The 27,553-nt window shown below is 41.2% G+C and overlaps 1 protein-coding gene and 1 pseudogene across 1 annotated transcript in view; one reads left to right on the top strand and one right to left on the bottom strand.

Annotated features, from left to right (window-relative positions):
• The window catches only part of CUNHXorf36 (chromosome unknown CXorf36 homolog), a 47,642-nt gene extending 37,367 nt beyond the window's left edge, over positions 1–10,275 (top strand). Inside the window, exons 3-5 of the mRNA XM_006917909.1 lie at positions 7,017–7,190; positions 8,528–8,816; positions 9,935–10,275. Coding sequence (XP_006917971.1) covers positions 7,017–7,190; positions 8,528–8,816; positions 9,935–10,275 — 804 coding nt within the window. The remainder of the gene's footprint in view (positions 1–7,016; positions 7,191–8,527; positions 8,817–9,934) is intronic.
• On the bottom strand, positions 7,695–7,813 carry LOC112484748 (annotated as a pseudogene).
• Positions 10,276–27,553: the final 17,278 nt, after the last annotated feature.

The raw sequence follows: 27,553 nt of genomic DNA, 5'->3' as shown, positions 1-27,553 counted from the left end.
TTACAGAGGAGATGACTTTTGTTTTTTTTTTTTTTTTTTCTGGTTCTTCTTGTTTTATGTTATATATTTCAGTTCTGAATCTTTGGTGTGTGGTTACTATTACGAATATGTAAATTATAGTTTATATATACAGTTGTCCATTTGCTTCTGCATGTGCCTTATCTCCACTCTCCTTTGTGAATTTGGATCTTTGAATCTTCCCCTTTTCAGTCTTTGTTATCTCAATTTGTCTCTATGTATGCTGAAAATTCATTACCATCTAGCTATATCAATTCTCTTATTATTTAAGCTTTTAACGCCTTGTTCTTAGTAAAGATTGCACTCCTCTGCTTCTATTTGTCTGATAGTCACTTTACTCCTAATTATGTATTTTGTTGTTGTTGTTGTTGTTGTTGTTATTTTGTTTTAGGTGAGCTGACCCCTTTCAGTATTTCCTGTAGTGCAGGCCCCATAGTGGAGAATTCCCTCAATTCTTGTATGTCTGGAAAAGTCTCAATTTCTTGTTCATATCTGAAGGAGAGCTTAGTTGGATACGTTATTCTATGCTGGTAGTTCCTTTCACTTAATTGTTTAAATATTCGATTCCATTCCTTTCTGGCTCATAAGGTTTGCACTGAGAGGATAATCTAATGGGTTTATCTTCATAAGTTACTGTTTTATTCTCCCTAGGTGCCTTGAAAATTCTGTCTTTGTTATTCTGATTTTGATAACTTTAATACAATGTGTCTTGGTGAAGGCCTTTTGGGGTTGAGATAATTGGGTGTTCTGTTGACTTCTTGAATTCCAAGCTCCAGCTCATTTCCTTGATTTGGGAAATTCTCGTCAACTATTTGTCTGAAAATGCTTTCTAGTCCCTGCTTTTTTTCCTTGCCTTCATGAATGCCTATTATTCTTATGTTTCCTCTCCTGATGTCATCAGCTACTTCTTGAATAGCTCTTTCATTCTTCGGTTTCTCTCCTTCCTTCTGATTTATTTTTAGATTTCTGTCTTCAATATCACTGATCCTTTCCTCCATTAGGTCGACTCTATTTCTCAAGCTTGTTATTTCATTTTCCCCCTCTTCTGATTCCTGAAATTGTTGCTATGACTCATTTTGGAACTCACTGAGTTTTTTCTGAAGTACCATCCCAAATTCTCTGTCATTTATGTTGCATATTTCTATGTCTGTAAGCTTATTTTCTGGAGACTTTTCTCTTTCTTTCTGAGGTGCCTTGTCACCTTGGTTGTTCATGGTGTTTAATGGACTATTTCTCTGCCTGGGCATTAATAGAAGTATATTCTGCTTTTTTCCCCGAAAGAAGATTTATTATATAAAGGTCGCTCTTTAGCCTGGGGCAAGGAATATGCTTTTCTTTTGGTTTCCAGTAGGTGGTGTCTAAGCCTCTTGGATCTCTGCTTTATATAAAGCCTTAAAAATGTCTTTTTATTTTCTGATAGATATTTAATCACACTCGCTACTGTCAGTTTCAGTCCCTGTCAGTATTAGCAACAGTTTTGGTAGCATTTGCTCAGATTCCCTTGGGGCTTCGTGGTGATCAGTGATGGAAGGTATGCGGGGAGGATCCCTCTGGGCTGGAGATTGGGGGCTGCGGCTCAGCCTCAGTTTTGCAACTGCGGCCAGTAAAAATCAACTGGTTTTTTTTTTCTGCTTTCTGCCCTGATAACTGTGCCCTGCCTCTGGCTGTGTGAAACTCACAAACTCTCCCAAGCAGCAGTGTTCAGGGAAGTTGTCGCATCTTCTCCCCTTCCCCTCCCTCTACAAGGAATTCCTGCAGCTGTGACAGGCAGTTTCTTTATTTCTCCCAGTCTACCCCTCGACACTCAGGATTGTGACTTGTGGTAGCTCTTATTCGCAGATCCCCTGCTCAGATGTGCTCGTGTGCATTTTGAGTGTTTTTTGTTGAGTTTTAGATGTTCAGCTTATTATTGTTTCAAGGGGAGAGATCAGGGGTCTTCTCTCTCCACCATGTTTCCTTTCCAAAAGTCCTGAAATTTGCATCCCTTCACTGGTAGCCATGCAAGTAAAGGATTCCCACATTGTTTAGCCCAGGGTTTTTTGCTGCCTCTGCCTTTGGTTTTTAAATGAATCATTATTTAATTGAAAATCTTTGGTTTCCCAATTGTGTTTGCCATTGGCCAATATAATTGTGGGCTTGTACTTGGCCAGTGCACAGCAAACAGAAGCATATGGAACTCCACTCTGTGAGTGGGTCCTTAGGAAGAGGCTGCCTCCACCATAAAGGGAGGTTGGGGTACAAGGTCGTTTAAAAGACTTTTCCAGCTATAGTTCTAGAGGTGGCCCAGAACCTTCTCAGCAAATATATTGTTGTTTATTGCTGTATAACAAACCACTTCAGAACTTAGTGGCCACTCTCATTGATTTTGCTCATGAATATGGAATTTGGGCAAGGCTTGGTGGGGAAGGCTCGCCAGCCTCCAAGAGGCATTAGGTGTTTCAATAGGGAACCAGAGGAGCTATTTCCAAGATGGCTCAGTCATGTGGCTGGCAAGTTGGAACTGGCTGTCACCTAGGCACTCAGCTGGGGTGAGAGCCAGAGATTTTGGTTTCTCTCGGTGTGGCCTGAACTTCCTTACAGCATGGTGGCTGGGTACAAGAGAGAGCCAGGCAGAAGTTCTATCATCTTTTATGGTTGAGGCTCAGAAGTCATGCAGCCTCACAACTGTAAACCTTCTAGTCACTAGGAGGGAGTACACTGAAGCCAGAGGAGGGAATTAGGCTCCACCCCTTGATGGCACAAGTGTCAAAGAGTTTATAAATATGTTTTAAAACCACTTCAGCAAATGATATTTCTGATGTCCATCCTTATGTTGGGTACTGTCTCTGATGTCTCCTTTTTCTTTGCTCCCCTCCCCTATTCAGCCCACCTCCAAGAGTTGTAAATTCTACTATCAAAAATATCTTCAAATTTTTTCATTCTGTCATCTCATGCCTGAACCATTGGATCATCCTAACTAAAATTCCTGCCTATGCTTTTCCTCCTGTGACATTTAGGATTAGGTTCAGTTGCATGTGACAAAAATTCAAATAACATTGTACTTAAACAAGGTGAAAATATACTCCTTTTTTACATAAAAGAAACTGACACATAGCCATCCAGGACTTATATACTGCCTCCGTGATTGTCAGGAATCCTGGCTACTTTCATTCTGCTGCTCCATAACCCTTAACACACCTTGGTCCAAGATGGCTGCCCATACATCAGCCATCACTTCCACATTCCAGCTAGGAAGGAAGGAGTGAAAAAGAATACATCCTCTCCCTTTAAGGACCCCTCCCAGAAATTTCTACTTATATCTCATGGACCAATACCTAGTCACATTACCACATCTAGCTGCAATGGAAGCTGAGAATGGAATCTTTATTCTAGGCAGCCATATACCTCACTAAAATCCAAGGGTCAGTAACTAGCAGTCTTGGCTACATTCCTTTGAATTTATTCTCCACACTGCACCAAGAAGTGTTTTCCTAAATGTACATCTGAGCATATCACTCCCTTGTTAAAAATTCCTTAAAATGACTCCAATGTTCCTCCTATCTGAACTTCTGTGTCTGCTCTCACTATTGATACTCTGCCTTCAAGGTGTACTTACCTACTTGTAGTTTCCAGCATACTCTCTCTCGTCTCAAGATTTTTGCATGTACTGCTCCCTTTGTATAAAATCTCCTCCCACTTTCTTTGCAGGTTCACTCTACTGTCTTCCAACAAGCCTTTGAGGGACCCATGAAAATGTTTTGATTTATTTTAAAATTAGAAGGAAAAAAACTAAACTTTTAGGTCTAGGAAAATGTTTAAATATATAGTAATAATATATGTGTCTTCATACCAAAATATAATTTTAAATATTTTTTATGGAGGAAGGGGCCCATGAAGGCAAAAGTACTGAGGCCTATAAAAGTTATAATGGGCTCATGGCTCCCTGACTTCACCCCAGTCATGGTTCTCCTTGCACCACACTGTAACTGCTAGGCATTTGATGATCTTTCCCATCCAACAGGCCCTGGGAGAACAGAGCCTGCTTAGTTCCCCTTTGTATCTTCAGTGCCCAGAATACACTCTGGTCCTTGGTAGATATAAACATTGGTGGGTGAATGAATGTATGGGTGCCCTGATCTCAGCTAACTGTGCAGTTACATCTCTAGTAAAGATAAGAATGCAAGTCCTCCTGCCTGTCTCCACCTACCTCTCACCTGGTGTACTGTCTTGGTACAAATACTAGGTATGTGTGACTTGGGGCAACTCACTATTTCTCTAAATCTCAATATTGCCATCTGTAAATTGGGAACAATAATAGTACCTACCTCATTGGATTCTTGTGAGGAGTAAATGAAAGAATATATTACCTTTAAGGAGTTTTGAATAGTTCCTGTTGTATACTAAACAGTAATTATTACAGATTATATGGTTGTTGTTATGGTCAATTAGCATCCTACCTCTCCCAGAGGTATTTTAATTTAAGGGTTGGCTCTTGAAAGAGAAGAAGAAATAACTTACCTCCATTACCACCATTGGTTATCAATATGATGGAATTTCAGGCTGTGTAGGTAAGACAATCAGAAGCAAAGAGAGCATCTCATAGTTTCAAGTCATCTTCTATAGTCTCCACCTGGGTAGCATGTGGGGCTGGGGGCAAGACAGGATGTATTACAGGGGAAAGGGCATGGATATTAAAATCTAACAAATTGGGTTCTGTCTCAAGCTGCTATAACAGAATAACATGGGCTGGGTGGCTTAAACAACAGAAATTTATTTCTCACAGTTCTGGAGGCTGGGAAGTCCAATATCAAAGTGCCAGCCAATTTGGTTCCTAGCGAAGGCTCTATTTCAAGTGTGCAGATGGCTGTCTTCTAATAGTATCTTCACATGGTGGAAAGCATAGAGAGAAAATAAGCTGTTTATGTCTCTTATATGGGCACTGGTCCCATCATGAGGGCTCCACCTTCATGACCTAGTTACCTCTCAAAGGTTCCATCTCCAAATACTATCACAATGGGGATTAGGGTTTCAACATGTGAATTTTGGGAGGGATACAAACATGCAGGCCATAGCAGGTTCAAATCATAAATCCAACCCTTCAACCTTTACCGACACTTTGAAAACTTCTAATTCCTCAGTTGCAAAATGAGGCTCATAACAGTACTTACTTTGTGGGGGCTCGCAAGAGGATTAAATGAGCATGTGAAATACCCAGCTCATTGTCTAGCTCTCCTCTCATCGATAAACATTTCCAAAGGATGGAGAACACATGAATTGGACACTAACAGAGGCATAAAACTGGAATTTTTTAGGTATGTGTGAAATTTTCTTAATTTTCTCTCTTTGAGTTGACCTCTTGTGTCCCCACTCCTCTGGGGATTAGAAAGCATCATCTACACACTGTCAGGCAACCTTGGTCACAATCCAGCATGTCCAGTCACTTTAGAATTCCAACCAGCCTCCCTCCTTCCCTGGGGAGTCCAGGAGGTCATCTGGTGCCCAGGTCGTGGTAGTTTAACAAACATCCACACTGGCCTCTCTCTGCCAGTCTGCTCTGGTCCTCATCTAGGAGCAGGAGCATACTCTGCCCAAAGCCATGGTCCAGATGTGGCCCTGTGGTAGTGTGACCAAGCATCTCAGTTTTCTACTTTTAGCACTGAGAGCTCCACATCCCAGGAAACTCTCAGTTTCAAGCAAACCAGGATGGTTGGACATCCTACCCTATTGACCTGTCCAGACCTTCTCCAAACTCCAAGCTCCAATCTCAAGGCCCCCGAAGGTCTTCTCACCCTCCTGGGTTCCCACTGGGAAGATTGAAGACTCCAGTCTGCTGTCTTTGCCCCACACTAGGGTGCTCAGGGCTCTGGAGACTGTCCTTAGCCACCTAACACAATGGCTCATTCAGCCAGAGACTCCCCTAGGCAGACCACCTGTAAACACAGTATACAGACACACTGTGGATACACATTCTGCCCTGGAACTTTCAGGCTTTAATTTTGATCTTCAAAGCCAGGCTCTTTGAACTTGAAAACCCTGTTCTCACTCACAAAGTCTGACTCTTGTTATCATTGCTATCATTGGCTATCATCACTATTCTCTGTGCTTGGAATTTAAATTTTTTAATTTAATGAGAGCAGATAGCATTTATTGAGTGCTTACTGCTCACTGGACACTGTTCTAGTATTTTATATCTATCAACTTATTTGATCCTCATGCCCTCTTAGGGTGCTATTACTAGTATACTCACTTTAGAATCAAAGGTACAGGAAGACTAAGTAACTTGTCCAAGGTCACACAGCTAGCTGGTACATGTGGAGCCAGGGTTGCGTTCTGGCAGACTGGGCCCCAGGGCCCTGTTCTTAACTATGTTTCTTTTCTTTCATCAGTGTGAGGAGAAAGATGTAAGAGAGGACTAGGTCATGAAAAGAAAGTCTAGGTCCTTATCTCTCAATTTTATCCCAAGAAGAACAAAGCAACACCATCATAACTGTGGTGACATCTTATTGAAATGCTGGAAGGGATCCAAAAGGCCAATTGCAAGGGGCCCTAACTCATTAACTCAGCCTGAGATAAGATCTGTGTGGAAGGGCAGGGTGGGGGCCCTAAGATGGGTGGGTACAGGCACGCCAAGATTCCAACTGCCTGCCTGCTGGGAGTATCTTGCCTTCTCAGTGCCCTCATCCTCTATCCCCAGGACAACTCAAGCCCTTCTCCTCTGCTCCTGGGTCCTCCTCGCCCCTCACTGCTGCCCCCTCCCAGGTAACCTGCTTGGCTCCCTCCTGCCCCACCCCCCAGGGGTGTTTTGCCCTCCTCCCCACCTCGATGATCTTTTCCATCCCCCTCCCACGCTGCCCCCCAGTAGCGCTAAGCCCAGCTCTCCTCCCCCTGCCTGGGACCTTTCCTCCCCAGAACCCCTTCACCCCAAAGTGTCCCCCACCATCAGAGCCTGCCAGAGCCCTGTCTTGCAGATGACATGAGTGGTCAGCACCCTTTGCGGTCTCTCTCACCCTCCCTCGCAGGGCCTGTCCAGCCCTCTTCTGCTCTGCCCGTCACAGCGACTCCTGGACCGCGTGGTCCGGCGCTATGCAGAGGTGGCCGATGCCGGTAGCATCTTCATGGACCACTTCACGGATCGCGACAAGTTGCGTCTGCTCTACACACTGGCTGTCAACGCGCATCCCATCTTCCTACAGGTACACAGAGACCCCAGAAAGCCCCTCCAGGGAAGGAGTTCACTTTAGACTCTGAAAGGGGCAGCCCTGGGTTGAGCTCTTTTCCCATTTACTGCACGCCTTGGGGCCACCAAACCATGTTAGTGCCTTCGTGGCACTCAGTAAATACACTTTGGCTTCTGCTGGAGAAAGCGCTGTGGTTGCTGTAGAGGAAAGACATGTGGGAGCCAGAGGGATGAGATGGAGATAACAGCCACCATCACTGCAGCCTGGAAGGGCTCTGTGAAGGGCAACTCTGATCTGTGCCTCAAAGATCAGTAAGATTTGAGCAAGCCAAGGAGGTAGGGAAATAGCCAAAGAATGACCCCTCCTCCTCCAGATGTACCCTGGGGCTGTGGTTGGAAAGGAGAAAATAAACTGCAAGTAACTTTTTTTTTTTTTTTTGGGGGGGCAACCCTTGGTTGACCTCACAGAGGGAAAGGACCTTTTCAGCTTACAATCCCTTATTTTTTATTTTATTTTTTATGCCTACAGCACCTGATCTTCCTAGGTGGTCTCCCATCCAAATACTAACCAGGCCCGACCCTGCTTAGCTTCTGAGATCAGACGGGATAGGGCTTGTTCGGGGTGGCCTGGCTGTAGACTGCAAGTAATCTAAATGACCAACAACATGGGAATGGTCAAATAAATGAGAGTGCACTAGAGCCTGAGGATAAACTGGTCAACAAGACTGGAGAGAGGATAGAAGAGAGAAACTCTGGGCTTGCGCAGTGGTTCCCAAAACTTGTGTCACCCAAGGGGAGCCTTCACGATTTTTGGCCTATCACAGAACCTGGTGCCTATACTGTTATTTTGAAGAATATTTTTCCTCAATAGGCCTTAAGTTGGCCCTGTTTTTCTCTCCTTGGCCTCTTCCTATGCAGTGATATCTGTGAAATCTCAAATACTAGTCATATTTTTTTCAACTATATAACTCTTAAAATAAATATATTCCCTTGAATCTGAATCTTTTCTAAACCCTGGCAAGTGCCTTAACATTCTCATATCTCACCTGGGGACACTCTGGAAATGCATCCACTACATGGAAATAAGAGCTTCCTTTTCTGAATCTCTTCATCTAAAAACGGGAGTAGGGGACAGAGGGAGTGTTGCTTTGTTCCAAGAGATATAGAAAAATTTGAGGGACACTTTGCTGACATGTTTTGAGAAGGAGGGTGCCTGTTTGAAGCTGATCTTTCTGTGTGCCTGCACTGAGAAACGTGGGGTGGGGGGCAGGGGATGGAGGTAGCAAGGGAGCTGTCTCTGTGAGTTTTTTCTCTCCATTCCTCTAATACCTCCTCTTCTTCCCTGCTTGACAGATCTTCCCTGGCGCTGAGGGGTGGCCGCTGCCCAAGTATCTGGGCTCCTGTGGCCGATTCCTGGTCAGCACCAGCACCAGCCTACTGCAGGAATTCTATGGTGCCCCCCCAGACCAGGCAGCCGACCTAGCCTACCAGCTCCTTGGGGTCTTGGAGTCTCTGAGAAGCAACGATTTGAACTACTTCCTCTACTTTACCCATGTGGATGCCACCATGTTTGGCATCTTTAACAACGGGCATCTGTTCATCAGGGATGCCAGTGCTCTGGGCGTCATCGACAAGCAGGAAGGTACCCAGCATGGGCCTGGCTGAGCAGCTGTCAGAGGGGATGTCAGGGTGACAGGAGCTTGTTGGGGTGACAGAGAATAGCACCACTGGGCTTTTACAGTCTCCGTGTGTCATGGTGAGAGCAGCCCAAGTTCGTGTCAAATGACCCTCTCCCCCTTTAGCGTCTCTGCTCCAACTCTACCTCCAAATGGGAAGTAACATTGACCTTGTCCATGGAGGGTATTTTACATTGTGGCTGGGCCTCAAAGGCACTGCTGTAGTCCAATTCGGTCTCTGTGGCCTGAGGACCTGACCTGCCCCTCCTCACATATACCACTCCTATATCCATCTCCCCCTCAGCACCTTTCTCATCAATTGTTTTCAGCCTTTATCTGAAACTTAACTATCTGGCTGATTCATTTGTACAGTTTGCAATCCATTCTGGCACCTTTGCTTTTTATAAAGTTTGAAACTTAAAAGCATGGCGCCACATGAGTTATATGAGTGAATCATGTTTCTCACTGTGTGCACAGTCATCTGGGGTTCTAGAGCCCTTTGAGCATCCCAGTCTTTAACGGTGACCAAATGTTCTGAGCCCAATAATAGGACAGAGGATTCTTTATATGAGAAGGCCCTATGAAGATAGACCAATTAAATCACACTTACTCATTTCCTGGTTTGCCTTTACTAGCAGAAATGAGGCTGATTGCCAAATATTCAGGATATGTAAATCACTGAACATCGAGTCCCATGACAACCCACTGAATGCATATTATGGATTACCTGTGCTTTCTCCCAACTTTGTATTTAAAAAAGGCAAGTGAAAGTTGTCCTATTAATTTTCTTAGTTCCCTGATTCAGTAATAAGAATGGAAAAATCACAATATGGAGGTGAGCCCTACAATTGTAAGCCCAACTTCTGCTAGAGATAAGTGCAATTTCTATGCCCAGGCCTCATCCTATTGTAGCAAAGAGAGTTCTTCCCATGTTGTTCTCAGCAGGGGCCATGGTGTCCCTCAACCCTAAATCTCTTGGAGATGCTAGGAGACTAAACCACTTTGCCCAGCAATTCTAATTAGTGGCACCTCTCCCAAGGAAAACAGGTTGTAAGGTGTGCAACATTTCCTACTTCTCTTCTAGGCAGTCAAGCATCCACCATGGCAGGAGAGAATAAAGACATCTTTAGCTGCCTGGTTGCTGATTGCCAAGCCAAACTGCCCTCTTGTGACACCATCCCTGAGAAGCAGAGCCTGGTACTGGTGTGTCAGCAGGTGCTGCCTCGACTTCTCCAGGGGAAGTTCCCCTCCCTGGTGCAGGAGCGGATAGATGTCCTCCTCGCTCAGTGTGGGGAGGGAATCCGCCCAGACCCCGAAGTCCTTGGGGCTGCCAGCCAACTGAAGGACATCTTGAGACTCCTGAGAACCTGTGACCCCAGATTTGCCTACCGCTACCCAGACTGCAAGTATAATGATAAGTTCTGAGGGACTGGAGCCTTGGCTCCAGGGACAACATCCTTGACTCTCCAGTCCCAGGTGAAATTGTTGCAAGGTTGAAAGAAGCAGATCCATTTTAGACATTAGAAAAAATTCACATTCATTTCCCAGGGACTAAGGAATGTTCCAACGACCAGAAGGCAGTTGTGCAACATGGTATGATTGCCCCGCTGACTGGGCCATCGTGGAAGAGCCCAGGAGTAGTGGACACTCACTCAAACTGTGAGCCCCAGTTTCCTCTGTTCTCCACCAGACTCCCGAGTTAGTGAAAGAAGGCACAGATTGGAAGGGCCAGAGACATATACTTCTTTCCCCCAGCCCAGGTGGTTATAAGGTATGTTCCAGAACTGTGCACAGGCAGGGTGAATGAAACAGAACCATGGAGGTCAAAAGGCTGGAGTGAAGGGAAGGTTTTGGGAAGGTGAGGCCCACTGCAAGTAGCACTTTAAACAGACAAGAAATCCTCCTTAGTGCTCCCTATGCCCCTGCACTAGTCCTTCTGCCACAATAACCACATCATCTCAGGGTAAGAAGACTGCAGGCCAAGGACACACACAGACAGAACCATGCCCTGGATGCCTGGGGCCCCATACATGTGCAAGTGAAGCACCTTCTGTGTGGGAAGGAGTCAGCGGGGTAGGCTGAGGGTCAATATTCATCAGGGTCCTTGGAAAAGCAGGTGTCAAGACAGGATGAAACGGGCAAGGATTGTATTAACAAAGATGCTTGTGTGGGAGGAAAGAAAGAGGGAGCCAGAGACAGCTGAGAGAGGCAGCAGGCGGAGCTGAAGGACAGAAAGAAGGTCCTGTGGAAGTCTGAACCTGAAGGACAGAAAGAAGGTCCTGTGGAAGTATCCAAGACTGTCATTTGCACAATAAAAGAAAGCTTCAGCAAGACTTTCAGGGTGTCCTTAAGCCAAAGCCAGCCATCAGATGAGGCCCAAGTCTCCCGAGAATGGGCAGCCCTATACCCCTGCTGTAAGGAAAAGCCCATAGGAAGCATGGCCTCAGCCCAAACGCAAAGACGGATTTCAAAATTCAGCAAGGGGCACTTAGCCAATTCTGCACCCTGGAGCAGGAGGACTGTGAGTAGACATTCTCATTGCAGCCATAGCCAGGACCAGGACAGCTTTCTCTGTACTGTGGCCTCCAACGCAGGACTTTAAGGAGTCCAAGAATTTTCATTCAAATGTGGTCTTACAGGTCATTATAAATTTTTTCAAGGTTAGCCAAAAGAATATATTTTATTCAACAGTATGTTAGTTTGACATATACCTTTTAAAAATTTAGCCACATGGTATATGGGCCTTCATGTATATTCTTGCTCTAGCTTCTCAAACATTAGTCAGGGGCTCTTTGGACCTTTGCCCAGCCTCCCTGCCAGGGACTTCTACCCCAGGGGCCTCTCAATTGGCCTCTCTTTTAAAAATGCCTGGCTTAAGCTTCATGATGCAGATGGGAAAACTGAGGTCCAGGGAGGAAGAGTGACTTTCTGGGATAGTTCCAGAACTCCTACTACCAGTCCGCACTCCTGGTGCCTCCTCCTTCAGCCTGTGACTCTCACCATGACCTATGCAATTCTAGTCCTTTCATTCACATTTAAAGCTGGGCCAAGAAAAAATCCTATACTAAGGTGCACTAGGTTGCCTGTGGGATTTGCCTTTTGACTGCTCCAGGCATTATCCCCAGGGAAGCCATGAGAATGAGGTTGACAGGCACAAGCTTCTGGAAGAACAGGCTTAGGCTACCTGAGAGTCTGAGACAGTTGCCTTCTGGCCTGGTTGGGAGAGTGAGGATTGACCACCCTTCCCAAAACTTTGTTGTCAGCCCAGTGAAACTGATTTTAGACTTCTGGCCTTCAGAACTGTGAGAGGATAAATGCCTATTGTTTCAAGCCACACACTTTGAAGTAATTTGTTATAGTAGCCACAGGAAATGAATACACACCTCAAATTCTATTTTAGTGTCTGCTTCCAGAGAACCTAACCTGCAGTGTTCTCCAACTCCAGTCTGTTATGATGGATTAAAAAGCCAGACCCGACATGAAGGAGTGTGTTAGCATCTATACTCAGGGCTGAGGCTTGGATGGTTCCATTCCTCCACTTGCTAAATCCTGTGCATCATTTAAAACCCTGTCTGAGTTCTTACCTTGACAGAAATCTTTTCCTAACAGTGCAACCTCCAGAATCTTTTCTGAACTCCAACTCTGTACCCCTGAACCATAGGTCGGTGTCCCGTTTGAGGTCAATCCCAGAGAGATCTGTGTCCTACCTTTCCATCAAACTGGGAGATCCCTGAGGATGGTGATAGCATTGGGCAGGGGGTAGGGGTGGGGTTGTGTTCCCAAAGCAGCTGGCACAGGGCTGGGCACAGACAGGTGCTCGGAAAATGTTCTTGCTAAGAATAATGATCGCCTTCTTAAGCCCTTTTTGCTTGCTGTTTTCCACATACCATGTGCTATACACTAAATGTGTCATCCCCAAATTAATATATTGAAATCCTAACCCTTAAGGTGAAGGTATTAGGAGATGGGACCTTAAGGAGATAATTAGCTCATGAGGGTGGAGCTCTGATGAATGGGATTAGTGCTTTTATAAAAGAGGTCCCAGAGAGCTCTCTGGCCCCTTCTTCCACGTGAGGACACATTGAGAAGGTGCAGGCTATGAACCAAGAAATGGGCCCTTATCAGACTCTGAATCTGCCAGTGCCTTCATCTTGGACTTCCCAGCCTCCAGAACTGTGAGAAATAAATGTGTGTTGCTTGTAAGCCACCCAGTTTGTGGTATTTTGTTCTAGTAGCCCAAATAGGCTAAGACACCATGCTGGTCATATACACAACACAACCACTTCCTTGAAAACAGCTCTTTACCCTCAACAACCAGGAGACAGGTGAGTCAACACTCAAGAGGCTTCAACCAGAATTTTTCACAGCATATTCTCAGTCCCCTGGAATCTGATTGGACACATTAGAGTATTTTTCTGAGTTTTGCCAGCCACTGCCTTTTTGTCCGCAAGACTGGCTACATAATTTGTGGGGCTAGGGCAAAATGAACATTGGGGCCTCCTGTTATTAAGAATTGCAAGACGGGGACAGCAGAGCATTAAACTAAGCGCAGATCCTGTGGGACTGCATATATTGCATATCCATGTAGCTGGCCCTAGGTGCCTGAGAATACTAATATACCTTAACCTCTGCATAGAGTGTTCTTGGAATTTACTGGGATCTAACTTGACCTCTACACTCAAGGGAAGTAGGTGTGGGACCAGAGGTGATATATATTTAACCACCATGGCAAAGGAACTGAACTATGAGAACAGACCCCACCAGCTGCAGCTACCAGGCAAGCATAACAGCAGCACTGGGGACAAGTCCTACTTTTCAAATGAGGAAACGGGTTCAAGTGATTTGCTCAAAGTAACAATTTTTAGGTTTCCTGCTTTGCTGGTCTTCCCCTATAGCATCTGACTTCTGCTTCTAAGTGATTCTATGAGCCTGAATGTTTTCTCCAGAGTTAAGATACTTTGTTGGATTTGTATGTATGTGTTTTTCTTTGAAAGATCTAGAGTCCTGGAATCAGACAGACTTGGTTTCAAATTATGACTCTGTTGGCTACTGTGTAACCTTGGGCAAGTTGTTGAACCTCTTCGAGCCTCACTTTCCTCATCAATAAAATGGGAAGAAAACGCTTAATCTTCTTGGCGTTATTGTCCTGTTTAAACAGTACAATGTCCCTCAAGAGCTTGGCACATATGAACATTCTGTATTTGTTTTTTTGGGAAAGAGCAGAGGGTCACCTGGCAGAAAGAGACCTCACCCAGCCAAGGTAAGTGCTGTCGTCTCTTGAGAGGGACCCTGATGCCTGCCCTAAAGCACTACTGCAGCCCAGAGGAAGCACCAGGATACCACAGGCTGCTAGACAGTCTGACTTGGGCCATGTTCTTTCCTCCTGTAATCTAGACTCTGGGTTGATCATGAATGGCAGCTGGGCAGTCACTACACTTGCCTCCCCAGCCTGGCTCTCCATCAGGTTAAGAGAGAATCTTCCTCAAGCAGGTAGTGTTGGGGGCCTTGGGAAGTCCATCTGCACTCAGTATTGTAGTGAAATGAGAAAGCCATCTTGGCCCATTGAAAACTTCATGTTCACTGCCTTTTGGTGGTGATGTAGCTTTTCTGCACATTTTGGGCCTATTATCCACATATATTGGCACATCTGGGCTCATGCACACACAGCTATACTCTGGCCTACCCACAATTCTTTATGGCATTCTTAAGAAAAGTTATGGTTGTGAGCTATGTAGGAGAGTCGACACCTAGGCAGGAGTCCTTGAATTTGCAGATATAATAACCCTTCAAGAAGTCAACTTAGAGGACTTGGCCAGCAAAGGGTAACTGGGCAACCAGTTCAAGTGCCCCACCAAATGGAGAAGCAGACAAGGAGGGGAACACCCATGTTCCACTATGGTGACTAGGGCGTAGTCTCAGACCTAGACTGTGACTGTAGAGGCAGTATGGCAATGCAGAGGAAGCAGTGGCTCTGGAAGCAGAAATGTCTGACTTCAGATCTTGTGCTAGTCCCTCTTGAAAAAGTCAGTGCATCAAAGTTATTTATTGAAGCATTGTTTGCAACTGTAAATGCTAGGAACAATCTAAATACCTAAACATGGGATAGTGGTTGAATAAACTGTGATACATCCACACAATGGAGTTCTGTACAGCACTACAAATGAATGAGGAAGATCTCTATGAACTGATATGGAATGATTTGCGGGATATACTGCTAGGTAAGAAAAAAAGAGCAAAGCACATGAGGGTATCTATAGGATGCTACCTTTCATGTAAGAAAGAAGGCAATATAAGAAAACATTTATGCATCTGCTCACTTGTGATGATATACATATGTATATACATATACATACATACATATATGTTTATATATTATATATATAAACATATTATATATATACATATACATATGAGAGAGGAAGAGAAAGGGGGCCAATAAACCAGAAGCTCATTAAGATTGGTTATTTATAGGGGATGAGTGAGAACAGGTGGAAAGAAAGGAGGGATAGAAATGGCATAGTAGGGATGAGGAGTTACTGACACTTGTCTGAGTATAATTTTTTGTATGAATTTGACTCTTAGAATCATAAGAATGTCTCACATACCCACAAATAAATAATTAAGATCAACCAGGACATGGGTCAAACTAAAATGAAATACAAACAACAACAAATGGATCTAACTGGATTACAAATAAATAACTACACTGAAGAACTAACTGAAGTAACTTGGAAAGGAAGCATTTTGACTATGTAGTATAAGGCTAAAGACAAAAAGGACTGTACATACACTAAAATGGATAATTTTATGTCATGTGAATTTCACCTCAATTAAAAAAAAAACATAGACAAAAATTGTGCTCTAGTTAATAAATATTTTCCCCATGAGAATCTGGGTTAGCAATTCCAAAACCACTTTAAGTGTTGGGCAAGTAAGTAAATAAATATATTGTGGATAATGAGAGAGGGGCTTCTCTCATTGTTTGAGAAAGAAATTACAAGTAAAGAAAGAGGGAAAACAAAATTGAATCCTGTGGTATTCGACTAGAATTGAAGGTATCACTCTGCACTCAGGATTTTTGAGGTATATACAGATAGATATAGAAATAGATGTGCATATATAGAAATATATCCCTAGCTCTGTCTCTGAGCGGGCCTACAAGCAGTGACACCTTAGTACCTAGTGCTCAGGTCTTGGTTTCTCCAGTAAAAGAAACCAGAACTCTTCGGGAAAAGGGCTGATTCTCAGACTGGGACAGAGAAAGTACTAGATGAGCCCGGAGTAATCTTGTGTTGCCAGGAAAGAAGTGTTCAAAAAACTTTGGAAGCATGTCGAAAGGACATGGGAGCCAATTTGAAGAGACTCATAATAGCCAAATGTGGAACATTTTGAGCTACAAAATAAACAATGATAGTAATGTGTTATAACCCACAGAATAATATAAATTCTTATGAGATCATCCTGACATAAAAAAATAACTGAATAAGTAAATAAATGAGGGGGGCAAGAGCTCTTCCTACAGTAAAATCCTAATTAATAAATGTAGATGGAATGATGGGAATGAAAAATCACCAGTTGGCAAACAACATAGCAATAATCGTTGCAGGCAAAAATCATCAATGGGAGCTAAAACTAGTAGATGAAATCATGAGAAACAGGACATTTGTATAGTCTCAAAGTTATCTTGCAACAAGATACTTACTAATTATGAAGGGAAAAATAGTAACTTTATGATGAAGAAACCTGGCAGACATGACCTTAACCAAATGATCAAGGTCAACATCAACAGAGATAAATCATATAGCCATTGTGTACCGTCTTATATCATGCACCGAGAAAGGCACAGCATCTTCTGTGGTACTCTTTCCAAAAATACAGAACCTCAACTGAATCATGAGATAACATCAGACAAATTGAGGGATATCCTGCAACTGACTGTGAAAGACAAAGAAAAATTAATGAATTATCACAGATTGGAGAGTACTAAGGAGACAAGACAATTACATGCAATGTGGGCTCCTTGATTAGTAGTGTCAGTATCCACCAGCTAAAAACCACCAGGAATACATCTATATTTGAACAAGTTGAGTTTATTGTCCATTACAACAAGGGAGAAAGCACACCATGGAGCAATACAAGGGGTCTCAGTAAGAGGGAACTTTTTAGAGGATTGGGGCTTGTTATTGGGGGGAGGGTTCAGGAAGCAGGGTTTTACTCTTGATTGGATGCTGTCAGGAAGTGGTGGTAAATCCATGATTCCACATCTCAATAAGTCTTATCCATAAGGCAGTAGAGATAAAGCAGGCTAACACTGTAGTTAGTAAAGCAGCAGTCATTCATATTAGCCAGGATAGAGGGATGTTTGATCATTTTTGTTTAAACAATGTTCACGTTATTGTTTGTGTTCAGACATTTTTTTTTTATACTGATTCATCATGGTCACAGATTGGCCTTGTTTGATGTTAGTGATCTGAGAAGTTGTTTCCATTCAGGGAAAACATGAAGGTCTAGCTGCAAGGGCCAGGCCTGCGCTGAGCAACACCAAGGAGAAGGCCTGAATAATGCCAGGCCAGTTCCCAGCTACCGTGGTCCATTCTTCTCTTTCTCAGTGGGACAATTGGTGAAACCCCAATAAGGTCTATTAGATTAGTACACAGTATTTTATCAATGTTAATTTCTTAGTTTCAATAATTGTACTATGGTTATGTAAAATGTTAGTTAACATTAGGGGAAGTCAGATAAAGGAACTTGGTACACTATTCTTTAACTTTTTTGTAAGTCTAAAATTATTCCAAATTAAAAGTTAAAAAGGCAATGCAGTACATGAAGCAGAAATTGGTTTGGCACCAGGTGAAGAAGCTGGCTTGCACATTGGGGCTGTGCTATATGAAACAAAAGACGTAACCCAAAACGCAAGAGCATTATCTGTGTGACAAGATAGTTCTAACTATGAGAAACATGTAGAAACTGAGTTGGATTAAAAGGAAGATTCATGTCTCCCATTTGGGGCTTACTCTGGGGTGATGTTCATTGAGTAGAAACACCACTGCACCATTTTCATGATTACTGCTCTTTTTCTCTTACTTTCTTATTCAATCTGTCCAAGTGAATGTGCCTATACCAGAACCAGGATAGCTCCTACCACTGGAAGGCAGTAGAGACTTGAGGCTCACAAGCTCATTTCTGATTCCTTCCTTTCTACACACAAACCATAGTGTCTTGTGTATACAGGGCATCTAGCATGAGCTGAAATCCCCCTTCAAACCTCACCACACCCTTTGTCATTTAGCTGAATCCACCTCTCTGCCTCATGCCCCTACATGGAGCTTCTCCTGAAAAATCACTCTTTAGAGGGAATTATGCCAATAGTGAGTTAATATTCCACTTGTCAAAATAACACATATTTTCATATTTTATTTTTTTTAATGATCTTACCCAAGGCAGGTAAAAATTCAGGAAAAAAATAAGTCATAGCAACGAGAATATAATCTTATTGAAAAGCAATTTGTCAAAGTTCATCAAGAACTTCAAAAAGGATTGCACACTCTACCCAATAATTTCACTTCTGGGACATTATCCAAAGGAAGTAATTAAGAATGAAGAGAGATTTATTCACAGACTGACTGTTAAAAATCATGAATTGAATACTAGTAACCCCTACTAAAATGAGGGTCAATGGAACTTTTAATAGGCATAATCTACCACATAGGGGGAAATGAGAGAGGAGAAAAGTAGAAACAAAATTTTGAGGGCTGGAAAGCAAATAACATCAGGACCAAGAGAACTGAATCCTAAGCTGGCAGCAGAGGACAATGAGAACCATCCCAATTTATACCACAAAACTTCTCGAAAGTTTGAGGAATTCGTGGCACTAGCTCCAAGTGAGAGGGAAGGGGTGACTGAAATAAGGATGAGTTTTAAATGGTCCTTTTAAGAAGCAACTGGACCCCAGATGCTCCCTCCCCCATTCATAGTCCTCTAAGACCCAAAAAAGATTGGATGCTCCTTCCCTGAAGAGAGTCAAGGGGTCTTCAGAAACAGCACAGATTAGGACAGCAGGTCACACCAAAAACTGGGGGATCAAGGGTCTGAGTACACAGTGACTGCCACTCCCTGCCCTCCCCTGCACTGGCAGCCTGACCTTCAATGCCAGGAGAACTGATGAGTGAACCTCCAGGAAAGAGACCAAAAGATCATGATAGAAGATTTATACATTGAAATTATAATCACACCATTATTTTAAATAGCAGAGCATTGTATATAATCAAAATTCCCAAGAGTAGAGAACTGGCTAAGTAATTTGGTTTGCACCCACACAATTACAAATGTAACAAAATTAAAATACTATTTACAGAGAAGTTATAACGCCATGAGAAAATGGCTAGTGACCCAATGCTAAGTGTCACAAAATGATTTGTACATGTTGAGCTTTTTCTGTTTTTGTTTCTTGGGTTGTTTTTTTTTTTTAATACAAAAATTTTGCACAGAATAAGACTGCAAGTAAAGATACTAAAATATTAACAGTGGTTAGATTTATATACTAGGGCTTTGGGTTTTTTTTAAAATTATTTCTACTTTTCTGTATTTAACAAATATTCTTTGAGAACTTGTAAAACTGTTTTAATAAGAAAATATTTGTTTGCTACAGCAAAATGGAAACTATTAACATGGACCAAGAAGAAAATAGAAGTCATCCAAATGTATTGTTTTTATTATGAAAAATGCAGACATATTTAAAAAGCAAGGATTGCTCAATTCACAACTGTATCAAAAAATAAAATACATAGGAATAAATTTAACCATGAAGGTAAAAGACCTTCACCCGGAAAATTATGACATTAAAGAAAGAAATTTGAAGAAAATACAAATAAATGGAAGCATATACCGTGCTTATGGGTAGGAAGACTCAATATCATTAAAATGGCCATACTATCGAAGCAATCTACAGATTCAATGCAATCCCTATCAAAATACTAATGGCATTTTTCACAGAACTAGAACAAATAGTTTATATGAAAAAATTTATATGGAATCATAAGACCCTGAATAGCCACAGCAATCTTGAGAAAGAAGGAAAAACTTGGAGATATGTTACCTAATATCAAACTGTACTACAAGGCTATAGTGATCAAAACAGCATGGTACTGACATAAAAACAGACACTTAGATTAATGGAACAGAATAGAAAGCCCAGAAAATAAATTCACACCTCTATGGTCATTTAATCTGTGACAAATAGGCAAGACTATACAATGGGGTAAAGACAGTCTATTCAATAAATGGTGTTGAGAAAACTGGACAGATACATGTAAAAAATGAAACTAGACCACCTTCCTACACCATATACAATAAACTCAAAATGGATTAAATACTTAAATGTAAAACCCAAAACTCCTAGAAGAAAACATAGGCAGCAAACTCTACTAGAAGAAAATATAGTCAGTGGACTCTTTGACATCATTCTTTGTAATACTTTTGGATATGTCTCAGAAGAAAAAATAAGTGGGACTATATTAAACCGAAAATATTTTGCACAATGAAGGAAACCATGGACAAAACAAAAAGACAGTCTACTGAATGGGAGAAGATATTTGCCAATGATACGCCCAGTAAGGAGTTAATATACAAAATTTATAAAGAACTCATATAATTTAACACCAAAAAACCCCAAACAATCCAATTAAAAAATGGGCAGAAGACCTGAATAGACATTTCTCCAAAGAGGACATACAGATGCCCAATAGACATATAAAAAGATGCTCAATGTCACTAATCATCAGAGAAATACAAATTAAAACCACAACGAGATATCACTTCATGCCTGTCAGGTGGCTATCATCAATAAATCAAAAAACAACAAGTGCTGACAAGGTTTTGGAGAAAAGGGAACTCTAGTGCTCTTTCGGTGAGATTGCAAGTTGATGCAGTCACTATGGAAAACAGTTTGAAGGCTCTTTGAAAAATTAGAAATAGGATTACTATATGACCCAGCAATTCCTCTTCTGGGTATTTATCTCAAGAAATCCAAGACCTTAATTTTAAAAGATATATGCACCCCTAAGTTCACTGCAGCTCTATTTACAATAGCTAAGATATGGAAACAACCTAAGTGCCCATCAATAGGTGATTGGATAAAGAAGAAGTGATACATATTTATACAATGGAATATTAGCCATAAAAAAGAATGAAATCTGATCATTTGCAACAACGTGGATGGACATAGAAGGTATTATGCTAAATGAAACAAGTCAGACAGAGAAAGACAAATACCATATGATCTCACTTATAGGTGGAATCTAAAGAACAAAATAAACAAACAAAACAGAAATAGATTCACAGATACAGAGAACAAACTGATGGTTGCTAGATGGGAGGGGATATTGAGGGGCTGGGTGAAAAGGTGAAAGGATTAAGAAGTACAAATTGGTAGTTACAAAATTTTCACATATGTAAAGTATAGCATAGAGAATACAATCAATAATATTGTAATAACTATGTATAGTACCAGGTGGGTACTAGACTAACTGGAAGGATCACTTTGCAAATTATATAAATGTCAAATCACTATGCTGTACATCTGAAACTAATATAAAATAATATTGAACATCAACTCTAATAGGAAAATAAAACAATAAAAAATAAATTAAAACTATTCACCATAAAATAAAAATAAAGTAAAATAAAGAGCAGAGATTTCTCCCTTGTGCATGCCCAGCAGCCTGGGAGCAGCTATGACCATGACACTCTGGTCTTCCTGCCTGGGACTTGATCAAAGCTTCCAAGACTTGGCCTTGACTTTGAGACAGACTTCATTTGAGGCATCGAGATTTCTATATTTTTAAAACTGAGATAAGAGCCCGTTGAAAAAAATCTGAACCAGTTTTGATGTTTATTTTCAAGCTAAGTCCCAGGAAGTAAAAACAAAACCAAAACAAAGTTTCAGACGACTTGCCGAAACTGAGTGACTAACAATGAAAATTAGAACAAATAATTTCCACATTTATCATTGTTTTTGTTGCATTTGTTTCAGTTCTAAATATGCAGCTTGCTTTCTCTCCATTTCCATTTGTGTTGTATGCTGCTTCTTTGAGTCATGAGTTGTGCAGGAATCATAATTTGTATCGCCTTCATGTGTTCATAGAAAAGGAGTATAATGTTTATCCATAAATAATTTTTATCTAGGTTGTACATGGATAATTTTTGGCTACTGTTATATTAAGAGTAATTGTCCACCCAAGTGTCCATAATAGAGCTTTTCATGAATAGATGCATGAAACTGTATGTTGGATGCACAAAATAAGAGAGAAGGAGGGGGAGATGGAGGAAGAGAGAGAAATGCAACTTGCCATTACACTGTTAGGACCTACAAGAGGAAAGAAATGGAAGTAGGGGAACTCTAGGCTGAGTGAAAGGGACAACCAACCTCTGCTCATTGAGAATGCAGCTCACTCCTTGTAGACAGAACAAGTATAGAATACAGCAATATTGGTGGGAGCTAGGGATGTGGAGAGACAGAGGAAGGAGGAAGGGAGAAAGACTGGGAGCTGCATTCACAATTATTTCTTCCTCTTCTACGGTGCAGAATGTCAGAAGAACCAGCCTTCTAAGAAGAAGAAACTGTATCCAGCACAGAACTCGGCTGTAGTTTTGGGAGGCACTCTGGCCCTTCAGTCAAGCATCTTAGCCTCCAGCTACTATCCCCTTGCCTTTTTAAAAGTTGTCCTTTTTCTTCCTGTTTGGCAGCAAATCTGTGGGATTAATGCTCACTCTGTCAGACTCTGGAAACTGTCTCATCTGGCTCTGTGATGCTTTTGAAGCAGCTGCCAAAAGATTAAGAGGCTGAATGGGGTTGGCAAAAGCTCGTGTAAGTTTTACATACTGAGGAGCGACCTGCTCCAGTAAAGCCAACCCCTGCCCCAAGAGCAAGTCAAGCCTCCCCTTTGGGTCAACTCCACACAGGTGACCTACGAATGGGCCCAGAACATGGGCTTCATTCACAGCCACAGCTGCCTGCTTCCCCGCTGCAGAGGACACACCTGCATGGTACTGCCTGCTAACCTCGTTTTGTGCTTTGCTTGGGTTTATTGATGATTTCATTTTCTGCTTTCTATTCCTGTTCTTTCTTTTCTTCTTCTTTTAACTGAGGTATAACTTAGGCATCAAAAAGGCATACATCTTCAGTGTACAGTTTGATAAATTTTCAAATATACACACTCATATGAGCACCATCAAGGTATAGAAGGTTTCATTCCCCAAGAAATGTCCTCCATGCAACTTCACATTCACTACTACTCCCCTCCCACTCACAACAAAGGTAACCATAATTCTGTTATTTCTCACCATAGATTCATTCTGCCTGTTCTTGAACTTTACACAAATGGAATTGCACAGTATGTACTCTTTTGCAACCGGCTTCTTTCACTCAACATGTTTTTGAGGTTATCCATGTCATGTATATCTGTACTTCCTTTCTTTTCATTGCTGAGTAAAACTCCATCATGTGGAAATATTGTGTTGTTTAACCATTCATCTGTTGGTGGACACTTGGGTTGTTGCCAGTTTGGAGCTATTATAAATAAAGCTGTTATGAATGCTTTTATATATGTCTTTATGTGACCTATACATATCTCTTTTTACTGAAGAATCCATTTCTTATAGAGGAGACGAAGGCAGTTAAGTTGGGGTGCAAAGCCTTCATCAAGAGCAACAGGACATTGGAGGGATAGCCTCATCTCCAAAGGTCCAGCTCGCAGATAAATTTAGAGCATCAAAGAGCTACCCCAATTTTGCCCAATCAAAGAAGCCGTCTGATGCTTCTAACAGTCTGAAGGAAGCTGTGTCTGACGGCAATGAAATGCAATAGCAATGCAAGCCATGACTGAGCTCAAGTTTTTATTTTTAATTAAAATTTTGCGTTTGGCTGAGTTCTTCAGACTCTGGCCTGAGAAATCTAACATAAATGACTTGGATACCATCTGTGGGATTTGAACCAACCTCTTCATGGATGGCCCTGTCTTATCCATTCATCCTTTAACTGTCCTATGGCACTCAGGGGAGATTATTAGTGATGGCTTTGGAATAAAGTACAGCATAAGGAATATAGTCAGTACTATTGTAATAACTATGTATAGTGCCAGGTGGGTACTAGACTTATTGAGGTATTAGATCAATTGAAGGGATCACTTCATAAATTATATAAATGTCTAACCACTATGCTCTACATCTGAAATTAACATAAAATAATATTGAATGTCAACTATAATTGAAAAGAAAAAAGAAAAAAAGGTCAAAATAATCTTTACCAAAATAATGATCCAAATATTTTGTTGTTTTGTTCACTTTAATTCATATTTTGTTGATTGCTAATGACACACAGCAATTTTCAAATGTTTATTGGTAATTTATGTTTTATTTAAGAACAGAATATTACTATCCTTTCACTGTTTTTGAATAAAAGTAATTCCTTAGCTTTTTCTAAGATACTTGCATATATTCATGATGTTACAGCTTTGCAAGTATTATATGTTACAAACTCTATTCAGTGATTTGTTATTTAACACTTAAGACAACTTATGGTGGTATTGGTATACAGAAAACTTGGTTAATATGTAGCAAAACATATTTGCCTTTTGTTCTATTACTTCAGAATTTGTTGCCATTGTTTCAAAGGCTTTATTCATCCCGATTTTGTGTTTTCTTCCAATAATTTTATAACTTACTTTATTTACATTAACATCTGTACTCTATCTTGATTGTTGTTAGTATAAGATGTGAATATATTGAATTTTCCCCAAAATGATAAGGTAATTGTTCTAATGCCATTTAATTAAAAACCAACCATTATTTAAAAAAAAAAAGAAGAAGAAGAAGACTACATTAAGAGACAAGTCACAGAGTGGGAGGAGATGTTTACAACACATTCATTGATAAAAGACTCACATTCAGAATACATAAAAATACCTACCTGGAAATGAGGGGGGAAGACAACTAAATATAAAAATGAGCAAAACACTGAAATAGTCATTTCAGAAAAGAGGAAGTCTAAATAGCCAGTAAAACATATGAAAAACTGTTCAACTCTATTGTTAAAGAGGAAGTTCAAATTAATACCATGATGACCTACCACTTGAAACATATACTGGCAAACATTTAAAAGTCTAATAATACCAAATTAGGGAAGATGTGCAGCAAAGGTAACTCATAAATGTTGATGAGTATGCAAACTCATACCATCTCTTTAGAAAATGTTTTAGCATGTTCTGATAAAGATGAAGATACACATATCCTGTGAGCTAGTAGCTCTACTCTTGGGTATATACTAAAGAAACTCATGTATACATTCACCCCAATTCATGACAAGTTCCTCATGGTTTCCATCTTAGTGTTTTTGCTCTATGCTTTGACATATTTTTTCCATTTCAGTTTGCAGGCCACCATGGTGTCCCCACAACTACCCTTTTCTTCTAATCAGCTACTGAAATGAGCAGTTGGGAAGTCATGCTAACTCAGAAAATACTTTGCACTACCAGTGACCTTTCCTGTATTCATATTTTTTAACTTAAGTGGTTAAATTGAATAAATTTTGTTGGATTTGTGTTATTCTTGTTCTGATTGATGTTTCTCTAGCTTCTGGTGTCCCTTAGATGAGTCGATTCTAGTTGGGGCCAATGTCTAGTTATTGAAGTACAGGGGCAGTAGGTGGTAGAAGACAAAATGGTCTCAGCCCTCATGAGCTCCCCATAACAATAGGCAGGCTACCAGTACCCTGCTAAGGACCCAGGAGAAAAGCTTCCTGCTCCTAGGTCTCCTCATGCCTTCCTAGACTCAGGCCTGGAGAGGATGCAGCCTACCCTTTTTGCTCCCTTTAGTTTCTTGAAGCCCAGACAATTAAACCCACCTGAGGGGATCAAATGTCATTCCCTCTCCCCCATACCTAGAGGTCCATGCCTTTGTGGCCTGAGCTTTTTCAAATAGCCACCTCTCACTCTGGCTCCAAAGCTTTACCAGTCTACCCAGGAGAAAGCTCCACCCAAGTTCTCCACTCTAGGATTCCCATGAGGCTCACATCCTTACTTGCCACAATTATCAGCACCAAGAGCAGATCATATTTGGGTTGATACTGTATCCAGGTTTTTAATCTTTACAGAATTCTAACTTCAATGTATTTTCTAACAGGAGTAAATTCCTTTTATCAAAACCTGACCAAAGATAGCAAAAGAAAAAAGAGAAGAAAAAATTTTTAAACTAATCTCACTAATAACTAGAGATGCAAAAATACCAAATGAAATATTTTTAATTGAATTCAGTGGCATTTAATAAAAATGCTACACTTACTTCACTGCCAATTGCAAGGCCTCTATTTAAAAGCATAGATCTCCTCTCTGATCTCTCACGGAGCTGATTAAAGATTAGGTTGTGAGGTCATGTTATTAATATTAAGAGATTTCTTCCCCACCAGACTGTGAGTAGACTGTTCCTCTGTATGGTTCTCCAGAAGGAAGACATATAATCTCAACCATTTGATACTTAAACAAGTGAACCATAGTATGTGAGAAAGTCCATCTGAAGTTACAGACCTCTTCTGTTCCTTCTGGGAACTGTTACAGGCTTTTCATTCAGCCTCTAGAGGGCAGCCAGAAAGAAGAAATCACATTATTCTGTTACACTTCAGCTGTCTCTCATCTCAACAGTTTCAATGGATCGGAGTTATGGTTTCTGCAGACTTGGAAACCAGCCCCTCAAAATAGCTCTGGCCCTGGGGGTGGGAAGATAAGGGAGGACACAAAGGGAAATTTTTAGGGTGATTGAACTGTCCTAGGTTGGTGGATAAATGACTCTGCCCATACAAAGTGAACTTTATTATATACAATGTTTTTAAATCGACAAAAGTGTTGGGGGAACCCAGGAAGGGTGGAATGCAGACTGTGACAAATGACTCTAACTGTATTACAAATGTATGACATAACCTTATTGAAGTGGGTGGGGATAAAAGGAGCCGATCAAAGTAACTTTGGGAAACAGTGATACTCAAAGACAAGAACTACATAAATACTTTTTCATCACAGGGCAACAGGATAATAATTCTGAAACTACTTTACATGTATGTATTCTGGGGTTGAACAAATAAGTGAATAAATTGTAGACAATAGAAACCATGGTACCAGAGCAAGTGGTTACAAATTTAAAAAAGGGGCAAAAGGCAAGACCAAACCCCATGATGCTGGATTCAAGTCACAGATATCATATGAATATGTGTTTGTGTATGTATGTAATTACATCACATTTATTTTCTTATAGATGAAACAATTATAGAAGATTGAGAAGTCAAGGCATGACTTTTTTGCATCAATTTTCTTGTACCTTTTTTATATGAGTGAACTCACGTTTATTTGAATAAATATAAACATGGAAACAAACTTATGGACATTGTATATGTATACACGTGTTAGCACACGTACATATATTTCCTAGTTCTGTCCTTTTATAGGGTCTCAGAAGCAATGAGCAGATCCATCACTCAAGATCCTCAGAGAAATGACTAAGTCTAGGACTGGGGCAGAGAAAATACAAGATGAGCCTAAAGCATTTTGTGGTGTCAGAAAATTCGGAAGTGCTAAAAAAAAATGCAAGGGGGCTTGTCAAAAATACATAAAAGCCAACTTGAAGGAGTTCCCAATGGCTAAAGTCGGAATAGTTTGAGCAA

Source organism: Pteropus alecto, unplaced genomic scaffold, assembly GCF_000325575.1.
Source record: "Pteropus alecto unplaced genomic scaffold, ASM32557v1 scaffold77, whole genome shotgun sequence".
NCBI lineage: Eukaryota > Metazoa > Chordata > Mammalia > Chiroptera > Pteropodidae > Pteropus > Pteropus alecto.
The sequence above is the reverse complement of the archived record's forward strand: the minus strand, read 5'-3'. Positions and strand labels throughout refer to the sequence as shown.